The sequence below is a fragment of the Peromyscus maniculatus genome, chromosome 2 (genome assembly GCF_049852395.1).
Source record: "Peromyscus maniculatus bairdii isolate BWxNUB_F1_BW_parent chromosome 2, HU_Pman_BW_mat_3.1, whole genome shotgun sequence".
Lineage (NCBI taxonomy): Eukaryota > Metazoa > Chordata > Mammalia > Rodentia > Cricetidae > Peromyscus > Peromyscus maniculatus.
The window spans coordinates 22633908-22646562 of NC_134853.1; the positions used below are offsets into that span (position 1 = coordinate 22633908).

The 12655-nt window shown below is 36.0% G+C and overlaps 1 protein-coding gene across 14 annotated transcripts in view; it reads left to right on the forward strand.

Moving 5' to 3' along the window:
- Wwp1 (WW domain containing E3 ubiquitin protein ligase 1) overlaps positions 1 to 12655 on the forward strand; it is a 133460-nt gene that overhangs the window by 88739 nt on the left and 32066 nt on the right. For all 14 annotated transcript variants that reach the window (XR_013048979.1, XM_076563852.1, XM_006983261.4 and 11 more), the window contains 6 exons: positions 752 to 885; positions 979 to 1119; positions 4530 to 4650; positions 6442 to 6546; positions 9810 to 9906; positions 10687 to 10759. Coding sequence is in view for 13 of the 14 variants with exons in the window: in XM_076563852.1 (XP_076419967.1) it covers positions 752 to 885; positions 979 to 1119; positions 4530 to 4650; positions 6442 to 6546; positions 9810 to 9906; positions 10687 to 10759 (671 nt within the window). In the remaining variant the exon portion in view is untranslated. The remainder of the gene's footprint in view (positions 1 to 751; positions 886 to 978; positions 1120 to 4529; positions 4651 to 6441; positions 6547 to 9809; positions 9907 to 10686; positions 10760 to 12655) is intronic.

Sequence of the window (12655 nt, forward strand, 5' to 3'; positions counted from 1 at the left end):
TGAGGACAAAGGCGCACTGGGGAACAGTCATCTGAGACAGGGGAACCGAATATAGGAAGGAAGAATGCTTCCTCTGAGGTTGCTGGGCACAGCCAGCTAGCTTGGTATATGGACTTCTAACATGTTCTAACAAGGTATAGATGGAGTCAATTTTAAGTTGGTTTTTATCTAGACTTGGGATTTTGTTTGAAATACAGTGGGCAGAGTTTGAAGTTATGTAAAAGGATAATTTCAATGACTTTGTGATTAAATGTAAACTGAATATGGGGCTGAGGGCCAATATAATTGTTTCAGTGAGTAGTTTTAGATATCCATAGGATCAAAAATCACTGGTGTTTCTTCCTATTTTCCTATGTATATATGCTATGCACATCATGCCTATCCTGTACATAGGCATGAAGACATGGGGGTCCTGTAGATAGGAAAGAAATGGAAAGAAGTGCATGGGGCTTTTCATTTCTTCATCTAATTAAGCTAATTATTAAAAATATACTAAAAAATAGGGGAAGTTGATAATAAAGTACCATATCATCTTATATATAGTTGTGATTGTACGTTATATGTTTGATCTGTGAATAAAATTTTCATTTTCATTTGTTTTCTATGCTTTGCATTTTCATATTTTAATTTTCATAATTTATACCATTGAGTAATGCTTTTTAATATGTAAAGTTTCATGATTTCTATTTTATCACTGTGCTGTAAAGATTATTTTGCAAGTTTAAATAAAATGTCTTGTTTTTCTTAACAGGCACTATTCCATGGAAAGTTTATTGATACTGGTTTCTCCTTACCATTCTACAAGCGTATGCTAAGTAAAAAACTTACTATTAAGGATTTGGAATCTATTGACACTGAATTTTATAACTCCCTTATCTGGATAAGGTTTGAAGATTTCTTTTTCGTTGAGGTATTTACTTAAAACCCATTTGTATACTTTGTTTGTGTGCACACTCACATGCTATTTTTTTTATCCAGAGACAACAACATTGAAGAATGTGGCTTAGAAATGTATTTTTCTGTTGACATGGAGATTCTAGGGAAAGTTACTTCACATGATCTGAAATTGGGAGGTTCCAATATCCTAGTGACTGAAGAAAACAAAGATGAATATATTGGGTAGGTTGATAGATCTGATTGAACTCAGTCTATAGAATTTATAAAATCTAATTATAAATCTCCAGTATATACACCCTTAATTTTATTAGTTTTTACCCTTTGGAAAACTCTTATCAGATTCTTGCTCTGCTAGGGCCTGATCCTTGTGCTCTAAAGCCGATCCACATCTCCCATCCCAAATTTCTTGAAATAAAAGAAATGTGTGTCATCCTCCCCTTTCCCATTGCATTTGCAACAGGAATTTCCCTTCTGCCCAGGTCAGAAGACATGAGAACATTGGTGCTGAAAAGGGACTTTGCAATCTTCAAAATCTCAAAAAGAAAAAAATTATATATTCTCCCTCATATGTGGATCCTAGCTGGTTTTGTGTGTTTGTGTGTGTGTTCGTGTGAAGTGTACATGCAGGCACAGTGTAACGTGGAGAAAGGAGAGCAGCAAAGGGTGGATGTTAGGTGATGATAAGGAAAGACTGAATGTAGGTTATTGACACTTGATTCATGAAGGAGGATATAAACCTTATTGTTTTTCTAGTTCTAAGTCTGTTGAGGCTGTTTCATTTTTTGATGATGGATAAATGCATACAAATAAGTTCAATAGTGAAAACATAAAATCCAGTGAAAGTTAATTGAGATGTATATACTTGAGGTCTGGATAATTTTGGTGTGTGGACTTTTTAAAATTTCTAAGTTCTTTATAATAAAATTTGAATTGAAAAAAAGTGTCTTTGCAAAAACTGTGTAGCCTGTTTGTTTCTAGGTGAAGGGACTGAGGCTACACTAGGAGTGGGCAAAATCACATCTGGAAACTGTCCTTTCACGGTCAGTCATTCCGTGCTGCATTCCCACCCTGAAAATTCTACCATTCTTTAAACTGGTACATAATAAATGTTTCATTGGCCTATATTCAGTGTGAGTGGTGCTGGGTTTTATAAAGAAGTTTCAAGTCATCCTGAACTTTGACTATATTCAGTGTTCCATTTCCTCCTCTTGGCCTCACTGCCTTCTACTATTCTCCTTCTTTCCCTAGTCCCTTTTATGTTTTCATGTCACACATGACAGCTAGAAAATTGGCTCAGCAGTTAAGAGCACTTGCTGCTCTTGTAGAAGACCCAGGTTGGTTCCCAGCACCCACATGGTAGTTCACAACCATATGTCACTCCAGTTCCAGGAGATCTGACTTGCAGGTACCAGGTATTCACATGGTGCACATACATATATGCAGGCAAAATACCCATATACATAAAAGAAAAAATACATGTTTGAAGAAAAATTATGGACTTATATATCTTTATAAAATCTGGGATTCACAAGTAAAAGCATGAAATACTTGTTTTTCTAAATCTAGTTTATTTCACTTAATATAATCATCTCTAATTTTATCTATTGTCATCAGATTGAGTTTATATATAATTACATCATTTCCCTCTTGCCTTCCCTCACTTCAAACCCTCTCCCATGTATCTCTGCTTTCAAATTCATAGCCCCCTTTTTTCACTAATGTTTTATGTGTATATGTTTATACATATATATTCCTAAATATAATCTATTCAGTCTATAACGTTAGTTATATGGGTATTTTCAGGGCTGTTTGGTTTTTAGATAAGTATGCTTTTTCTTGAGAATAGTTCTATTTTTTGTTTTTACTAATTATCATAGTAGCAAGGCAGATGGCACTCTCATCAGCAGTATGTAAGAACTCTCTTTTCTCTGCTCCCTGGCTAGCATTTGTTGTTTTTTCTGTGGCAGCTACTCTGGGGTCAGATGGTCTCTGTGTAGTTTTAATTTGCATTCTGTGATGACTTGTGATATTGAACATTCTTATGGTTTTTTGGCTATTTGTATGTCATCTTTCAAGAACTACCCATTCATTAGACAAAAGTCAAGTGGCTTTGTAACTCTAGGGCCTGTAATTTGTTGAATTGATCCACATGTCTGTTTTATTTTTCTGACTGTGGTTCTATTTAAATTGTCCTTTTTGTTATAGACTGCCAGGCTGTCTAGGGTATTTTGTATTTCCCTACAAATTTTAGGGTGTTTTTCTAAGTTTTTTTTTTTTTTTTTTTCAGAATGTCATTGGAATGTTGACGAGGTTTCCACTCTGTATCTTGCTTTTGATAATGTAGCTATTTCCATGCTCCTAATTCAGCTGTTCCATGAATATGGGTGGCTTCTATCTTCTGTCTTCTTCAGATTCCTTCTGTAGTGTTTTAATATTTTCACTACAGAGGTTTTCACTTTCTGGATTAGATTTATTCCTAAGATTTATGTTCTGTCTATCATGAATGTGATTATTTTCCTAATTTCTTTCTCATTACTGGCATGTTCATTACTGGTATGTAGAAACACTGTTAAATGATTTATATAAAAATTATTAATAACTGATTTATATATGTGTCTTGATTTTGTACTCTTACTTTGCTGAACGTGTTTGTTAGTTCTAAGAGTTTTCTCACGTGGAGTCTTCAGCATTTGTCATATACAGAATCATATTGCCTGCCAGTGGAAATAATATGACTTGCTCCTGCTTGTGCCTTTGTTTCTTCCTTTCCTTATTACCTTGGCAAAGACTCAAGTGGTATACTAAGTATAAGTAAGCACCTTGTCTTGGCCCTGCTCAGAAACGCACTGAGGTTCTTCTGCATTTCCTGCAATGGCTATAGATTTGTCAGATACAGCCTTCACAATGTTGGTGCATGCTTCTAGATTCTTCGGGGCTTTTGTTGAAGGATTGTACATCGTCAAAGGCCTTTTCTACATCTTCTGAAATCCCATGTGATTTCTAGCCTATAATCTCAGAGTCTCAGTCCCTTTCTCATGTGTGTGTGTTTGTGTATCTTTCAGTTTGTCTATCCTTGTGAAGTTTTGGTATCAGGTGATAACTGTCTTTGTAAAATGACTGATGGACTTCTATTTTATGGACTACTTTGAGGAACACTGATGTTAGTTCTATAAGTGTGAATCCATATAGGCCTCAGCCATTTTACTTAGAAGATACTTTATTACACTTTCGATCTCACTGCTTTTTCTAGATCTATTTAAGTTGTTTATGTACTTTTATATAATTGTGGTAGATCATATGTGTCAGGAAATATATTATTTCTTCTGTATTTTCCATTTATTGGAATATGGAAGAGATATATGGGAGATTTTGGAGGGGTGAAAAGGAAGGGAGAAATGTTATAATTAAATTATAATCTCAAAAAAATGAAAATAAAAAAGGTAGAATGAATTTGTTAATGGAAAAGCATGTTAACCCTAAAATCACATATATGCATTCATATATGCTTATTGTGTGCATACATTTGGGAAGTATATTTTGAAAAAGAGAAGGAATTTAAGGCTTTTTTAGTGTTTTTTTCCTTTAGCTTCATATATAAATGACCTATTTTCAAATACTGTCTTTATTTTCAGTTTAATGACAGAATGGCGCTTTTCTCGAGGAGTACAAGAACAGACCAAAGCTTTCCTTGATGGGTTTAATGAAGTTGTTCCCCTTCAGTGGCTACAGTACTTTGATGAAAAAGAATTGGAGGTTAGGCTCTTTATTATTTGATAGCAGGGAATGCTGATGTGGGAATGGCTGGATTTTGTGTCCCCCCCCCCCACCTCACCTCTCCTCTCTATGGTCAGTGTTGTTTGTTTAAGACAGGGTCTGCTTCTGCTCAGACTGGCCTTAAAATCCTGATCCTCCTGCTTCAGCCTCTGTAGTCTTCATGTGCCAGTGCTGATCCCCCATGTTTGGCTTCTTTTATGCTTGTACACAAGGTTCACACATTTGTGTATAATACTGAATTTTCTCATTTCTCTAAATGTATCTGGCATTGAATGTGTCTTATGTTTCGTGATGTTTTAAGAACAATGGTGTTGCCAGGCGGCATTGGCACTCAGGAGGCAGAGCCAGACAAATCTCTGAGTTCAAGACCAGCTTAGTCTACAGAGCGAGATCCAGGACAGACACCAAAACTACACAGAGAAACTCGGTCTGGAAAAACCAAAAACAAGAACAACAAAAAAATCAATGGTGTCACCTGTTAAGGGTCATAAAACAGGATTTGATCACTATTAATAATTTAGAGCAGTTTCAGGAATCTTCATTTAGTAGTGACTTAACCTGAACAATGAGATTTTTAAATGACTTCTTAGTGGTCCTGACTGCATGTAAGTAAGAATGGGAATGCATCAGAAGTGGTTTTGTTTATGTAGGGTAAAATACATGTAAATCTTACCACTTCAATGATTTTTAAGTATGCAGTTCAATAATATTAAGTATGACTGCATCATTATACATCATGTCAAGTCTTCGGAATTCTTCCGTCTTATAAAATTGGAACTCTACACACATTCAGCACAAAGCCTCGTGTCCCCCTATTTTATTTTTTATTATTCTGACTGTTTAAATCTCCTATAAATGAAATCATGTCATCTTTGTGTTTTTATGACTGTTTATGTCACTACCATAATGTCCTCAATGTAGCATATTTCAAATGTATACATTTTGATTTATGGCATCTAAGCAAATCTAGAAACAGAGCATAACATGCATTGTCAAATATTTTCAGTGGGAAAAGGGAAACCCCTTTCAATAAATAATGTTGAAGCAATTGGATATCCATGTGAAAGAAAGTTAACTTTGGCCACTACCTCAGCCCAGAAACAAAGATGAATTTTAAATGAATATTAAGTGTAAACATGAAAACCTAAAATAAAACAAGAGAGTAGTAGCCTAAATGAAATCCCACTTTGGATAATGTTGGTAATTTCTCAGGTTATAATGTTAAATGTATGTCTTCCTCTTGCCTTAGCAAATCTTCCATTAGGTACTTACCTATGAAAATGAAATGTGTGTTTATACAAACACCTGCAGGTAAATATAAATATTCATAATATAGGTAGAAGTTGTTTACAGAGTTTTTTTTAACACTGTAAAGAAAACAGCCTGACTTCATCAAAAGTAAAAATTCTGTGCCTTAAAAGACACTATTAAGGAATTAGAAAGGCTAGGCTTGGTACAGATACCGATAGTCCCAGCACTGAGAGGATTGGTTGAGGATTGCCAATAGTTTTAGGCCCGTAGGCTAGCTGGGTATATGTGGTGAGTTCCACCACGCCCTACTTTCCAACAGGACTACAGAGTGAGACCCTGCCTCAGGAAGGAGGGAAAAGAAAACACCAACACACTGGCAGAAACTACCAGGACAAACTATTCTACACAAAATATATTTTCAGAAACTCCTATAAATAATACAAAGACAAACAAACAAACAACCTCCCCTACCCCGCCCCCCCAGTCTTTGTTGTGTCTGATAGCGTGCTTCTTCCCCAGGTTATGCTGTGTGGTATGCAGGAGGTTGACTTGGCAGACTGGCAGAGAAACACTGTTTACCGACATTATACAAGAAACAGCAAGCAAATTATTTGGTTTTGGCAGGTATTTGCTTTATCTTTTTTGAGACAAATCATTTGAAGAAAAAGTTTTCTCATAAAATGTGGTCTTAAAGTAGTTTTTATTTTTGAGAGTGCTTTTGGACCTGTGTTTGAGCCTTCCAACTCTTTCACTATTTTTTAAATGGAGATAAGATTAGTCTTTAGTGGTATCACAACTATTCTATGATTTCTGCATGTTTCTAGAAGAGGGTGTGTTGGGTTTTGTCTGGCTGGTTTGAATTTGTTGGGCTGTCCATTGAGATAGGGTCTTCCTGATAACCCAGGCTGGTCATGAATTTGCTTTCCTCTTGCATCAGCTCATTCAGTGCTGCCAGGTGTATGCTTTTAATGATACTGTTAATGTGGGTATTTAATTCTTCTGAAAGTGATAATCTGCTAAAGAATTGGAATAATTCAGATAGTAATACACAAGAATGACTATTTTTTCCTACTATGTTTTGGCTTAAACTGTGATCAGGTAGGTCGCAGAACATCCAAGTGCACCATTCTAAAATTTAAGCACTTTTTTTTTTTTCAAAGACAGGGTTTCTCTGTGTAGCCCTGGCTGTCCTGAAACTCAATCTGTAGATTAGGCTGGCCTTGAATTCACAGAGACCTGCCTGCTTCTGCCTCTTGAGTGCTGGGATTAAAGGTGTGAGCCACCACTACCTAGCTATTTAAGTACATTTTGTGAGAGACATTTTGTTTTGCTTTGTTTTATATGTTGAAGATTTTAAATTTCTAATCCTGGGATATTCTTTCTATAACTGTTTTACTAATTATAACTCAACTGAGCAACTTAAAGATTGGACTTCTGGCAATTTTCACACTCAGGTGAAAAGCTGGGTATTATAGTATTATGAGGAGATTTTCCAAAAGGTACTTGTTTTTATAGGAATGAATCTTATTAGTTCATTATATTTTAATGTATAGACCCTTCTGGGAACCTGTCTTAAATATTCATCAATATGTACAAAATGGCATACACCAAAGTGCTTAATGCAATAATTGTATGTTAACAGAACTCAAATGTCTACCAGGAGAGGATTGAATGAACTGTAACATTTATTTTCTGTATGTATGTACTATAGGATATGAATATACCATCTCTGAAAAAGGTAGGAAGGGAGGGGAAGAGCAGCTTAGTAGTTGGAGGCCAAGCTGAGAAAGCATTTAAAAAATACTAGTGTCTGTTTCTCCTGTTTACACAGGAGTAAGTCTGCTTTCAAGATGAAATACAGAAATGCAGACTAGACAGTGTGCACAGGTGTTCCTTTGCACCCTTTCCTGTCTCCTTACACTTTAAAGACCTTACATTTGGACATGTGTCTAAATAACCTAGGAACTTGAAGTCATAGAAACCCAATGAGTATTTGTATTTCTGAACTGTTTGATTTAGGTAAAATGGTGAGGTTTATGTCAGAGCTGGTAATAAAGTGTGTTTCCCATGTCTTGATGGTATTGTGGCATTTGAACCCAGTAGGAAAAACCAGAGACAGACTCAATTCAAATTTAGATTAAATGAGTTTATTCTTATTGCTAGCAGAAGGATGGCAGTGTTAGAACCAAACAGTATGCCATGCAGAAGGGGCGGGGTTAATGTGTGGTTTTAAGGCAAATATCAGATTGGCATGTATCACAACTATCCAGGGAATCCACAGCTGGGCAGGAAAATTGTTTTACTTCCCCAGTTGTTTACTTTCCTCCATATAGTAATAAAAAGACCATTTCATCCCCTTTCCCATAGCAACAAGCAGGTTTTACAGAAAAAAAGGCAGCTGTTAATACCTCACAGCCCATGACTATTCTTACCACACCTGCAGGCCACTAGGATCTCCCAGGTGTCCCAGAGCAAAAGGTCAGCAGCCTTTCAGAGATGCCTGGCTCCATATTACATTTCTTTAGTCATCACAGTGGACTTGTGTAAATTATTACTGAGGTCTGAGTACTCTAATAACTGAGATAGAGCAGTTCATTTCTGGACAGGCAGAAAACACAGTGCCATCAGTTTAGAGCTGGCTTTCACATCCTCACAATGGACTGTGTGCCTCAGCACAGTTCTATGCAAAGTTTTCGATCTGGATTAGCAAAGCTTCTTTTGTTTAACTAAATTGTTACATTAGCTACTTTCTCCTTACTATGACCAGATTCTTGACAAATTCTTGGCCCACAGTTTTAAGAGTACCAGCCATCACAGCAAAGCATGATGTTAAGAGCAGCTACAGCAGTGACCTTGGGAGCATGTTCATAGGTATGCAGATCAGGAAGTAGAGATGGCCTGCTCCCATTTCTTTTTATTCAGTCTGGGACCTAGCCCTTGGCATAATGCCTCCCACATTTAGGGGAGAGTCTTTATTCTTCACTTAATCCTGTCTGGAACACCTCAGAGACACACCCAAAGCTTGTGCCTCTCTAAGGCTTTAGGCTTTTAATTAATCCAGTCAAGTCCATAATGAAAATTAGCCACTACCTGTGTATTTCCTATTTGAAAGAAGCCTTTTTGTTCTCAAACTGCCCTCTTAAGTTGCTGACTTTGTTATATTCAAACCAACCCATTTATTATTTGCCATTCATATTCCTCTTCCAAAAGAAGTTAACTTGTCAGCAAATGTCTATTTTGGAGACATCTTTAGTGTTTCAGATACTAGTGAAGGGCATAGAAAGTTTGTAAAATGCTTAATAGCAGAAAATACCACAGAGAAAAGCAGTGGGGAAGTGTTCATTTGTTTTTGTAGCTTAAAAGGAAGTAGTTGACATAGCTTACCAGTAGTTTAGGGCTCAATGAGACCAGAGTTCAAATGTTCTACTTTTTAGCAGATTGAAGAGACAAATTACTTAAACTATAGGCCTCCCTTTTCTTCCGTGTATGGTGAGATTACTAATGACTGCACTGCCTCATAGATTGTTGTGATGTCTAAGTAAATGAGAAACACATGTCACAGTGCTTAACACCAGCTCTCAGGAAGAGAGACAACTGTACCTCTTAGAGACATTACTGTAGGCAAGTGACTTAAGATTTTGAATCTTCTTGTTTATTTCCCTTTTGTATGAATGCTGTAATAGTGGCTGGTTGTAGTGTTATTGTGAGGGTTAATTGATGTGAGATCTACAGTGCACCTAAGTGGTAGTATTACACTTTTATTGCATTTCTTGAACCAGTGTCAGTGTTCATTTTTTTTTTTTAACATTTTTACCTATTTACTGTTCATTATTGATGGGATGTTGACCCTTATTTTATATTAAAGTACATTTGATTTTGTCATACAGTTTGTGAAAGAGACTGATAATGAAGTAAGAATGCGACTCTTGCAGTTTGTCACTGGAACCTGCCGATTACCTCTAGGAGGATTTGCTGAGCTGATGGGTAAATGCAGATTCACTATAGTTTCGTTAGTTTTGTGTAATAGCTATTATACAGTAGACTTAAATGTAATGACTATTTTTGGGGCTATATGTAAGGTTTCTACAATAGAAAAAAATCATTGATACCAAAGGCATTTGTGTCTTGGTCACTGGTCTGCCCTGAAGATACACCATGACCATGGGAATTCTTACAAAGGAAAGCATTTAATTGGGGCTTGCTTACAGTTTCAGAGGTTTAGTCCATTGTCATGGCAGGGATCATGGCAGCATGTAGGCAGACATGGTGCTGGAGGAGTAGCTGAGATTTCTACATTCTAATCCACAGGTAGCAGGAAGAGAAAGACACTGGGCCTACCATGGGCTTTTAAAACCTTAAAGCCCATGCCCAGTGACACACTTCCTCCAAAAAGGCCACACCTCCTAATCCATCTCATCCCTCATGACAAAGCATTTGATTTTGTGAGCCTGTGGGGGCCATTCTCATTCAAACCACCACAATTTGTGAGATAAAATGGAAGTGTCATCAAAGAGAGCTAGCTACTGCTTTACTCCATAGGGTAATTGCTAGGAAAACAAGATTGTGTAAAATAGTTACCTTTCTCTCCAGGGATGTAATTCTTCAGTATCTCTGCAGCACCAAAAAACTTCTAAGTTCAGAAGTAGACTATAATTATGAAAATTTCAGTTTCCTCTATATCATTCATATAACAATATGACATGCTTCTGTTAGTTTTAAAGCACCATCAGATAAATATTTTCTTCTCTTATGTTCCTGATTTAGGAAGTAATGGGCCTCAAAAGTTTTGTATTGAAAAAGTTGGCAAAGACACCTGGTTACCAAGAAGCCATACATGGTAAGTTTAAGAATCCTAAACAGGAAGGTGAGGGCCAGAGAGGTTTTTGTTTATTTGTTTGTTACCAGGTAAGAGCCATAATAGCTACTTCTTTATTACGTAGTGTTCTGTAACTAAGTGCTCTAAAATGAGTTTGTATAGCTTTAATAGAAATACACGAGAATGTGTCCATTGGTTTAATGAATATTTAGAGTACCCGTTATATAGCAAGTAGGATGGAATTACTCTTTGCATTTTTATGAGTCTTTGTAGGACAGAAAAGATAACAAATAGCTAAAAGGAGAAAGGGATACTGTAGCAATTGGGAGTGTGCGAGTTGCTTAAGATGTGATGGTGAGCCAAATTCCTTGGAAAGGGTAATATTTAACTTAAGTGTAGTAAATAGCATGCTATGGGGGAAAATAGAATATTCTTAGAATAAATACTGAAGAAAGCAAAACCCCTGAATCAAGAACTGAAATTTGACTGAAGTGACTGGAACATAGTAAGTCAGAAAAGGTGAACATAATTGACTGACCTGACTGGAACTTAGTGAGTCAGAAAATATGAACATAATTGGAAATACATGATTTAGCCCATATTATTATTATAATTTGGACTTCCTTATAAGGAAATTTAAAGGCTTAAAGAATTATAACAAATGATGAGATTTAAGAGAAAACCTTTAGTGTAGGCATAACAAAAGTGAGTGAAAGAGAATGCAGAGGAATGTTACATTGTCCGCACCACAAATGATAAGTAGTTCTTTCAGGAGCTCAAAGCTATTTTCATCCTAAGCCATGATTTGGCTTTTTGTTGCTTTGGTGTTTCTACATGTGCAGAAACAACAGTGTTAAAAACTTGTTGTGCCTTAGGACAAATAAAAGCAGGAATGCCAAGCTGTTCTTTGATACTTTTCAAGAACATGTACTTGTCAAAATAAGTAAAGCCAGTGCTTTATGAAGCACTAAGTATTGTTCATTAAATCTTGATGTTTGAATATATGCCTTTTCTAACATTAATACTCAAGTTTATTAACATGTATTTGTTGTATATAGTGATAGGTTTAGTACAGATATCTTCATGTAAATATATTATTTATTTGGCTAAGTTCAACCTCTTTTCCTCCTTTATCCCACCCCCCACAATTTCCATTCATTCTCCCATAGTCTTGCTTCTACTTTTATGTCCCATATACATGAATTATAATGTAGGATATGTAAATGGAAAAGAATATATGATATTTGTCTTTCTAAGTCTTACTTTGCTTAATATGATTATCTGTTTGAATATTTTCTTGCGGGTGACATAATTTTATTCTTTGTGGCAGAATAAAACTATTAGTCGATATATGCATCTCATTTTCTTTGTCCATTCATCTGTTTCAAGACCTGTAGGCTGATAGCATAGCTTGCCTTTGTGAATATTTTTGAAACAGACTGTAAGAATCACTGTGGCATGTTGATTTAGAGTCCTTTAGGTACATACCTAGGGATGGCATAACTGTGTCATCGTGTGGAAGTTCTACTTCGAGTTCTAGAACTCTCCACACTGACTTCCAAAGCAGATAGATTGCCTACATTTTCACCAGCAGTACATAGGGTTCTGTCTTCCTCACATCCTCATTAGCATGTGTTCTTTTTTTTTTTTTTTTTATGAGAGCCATCTGACTGGGATGATGTGGAATCTCAATGTAGTTTCGATTTGTATTTCCCTGATGACTAAGGACGATGAACATTTCTTTTTCATATTAATTGGCCATTTCTTTGTTTTGATAACTGCCTGTTCATTTCATTAGTCTATTTGATTGGTTTGCTTGGCTTTTGGTATTTAGTATTTTTAGTTCTTAATATAGATATTAGTCCTCTTGTCATTAGTCCTTCATCAAATGTATCTATAGCTGGCACATATATTCTT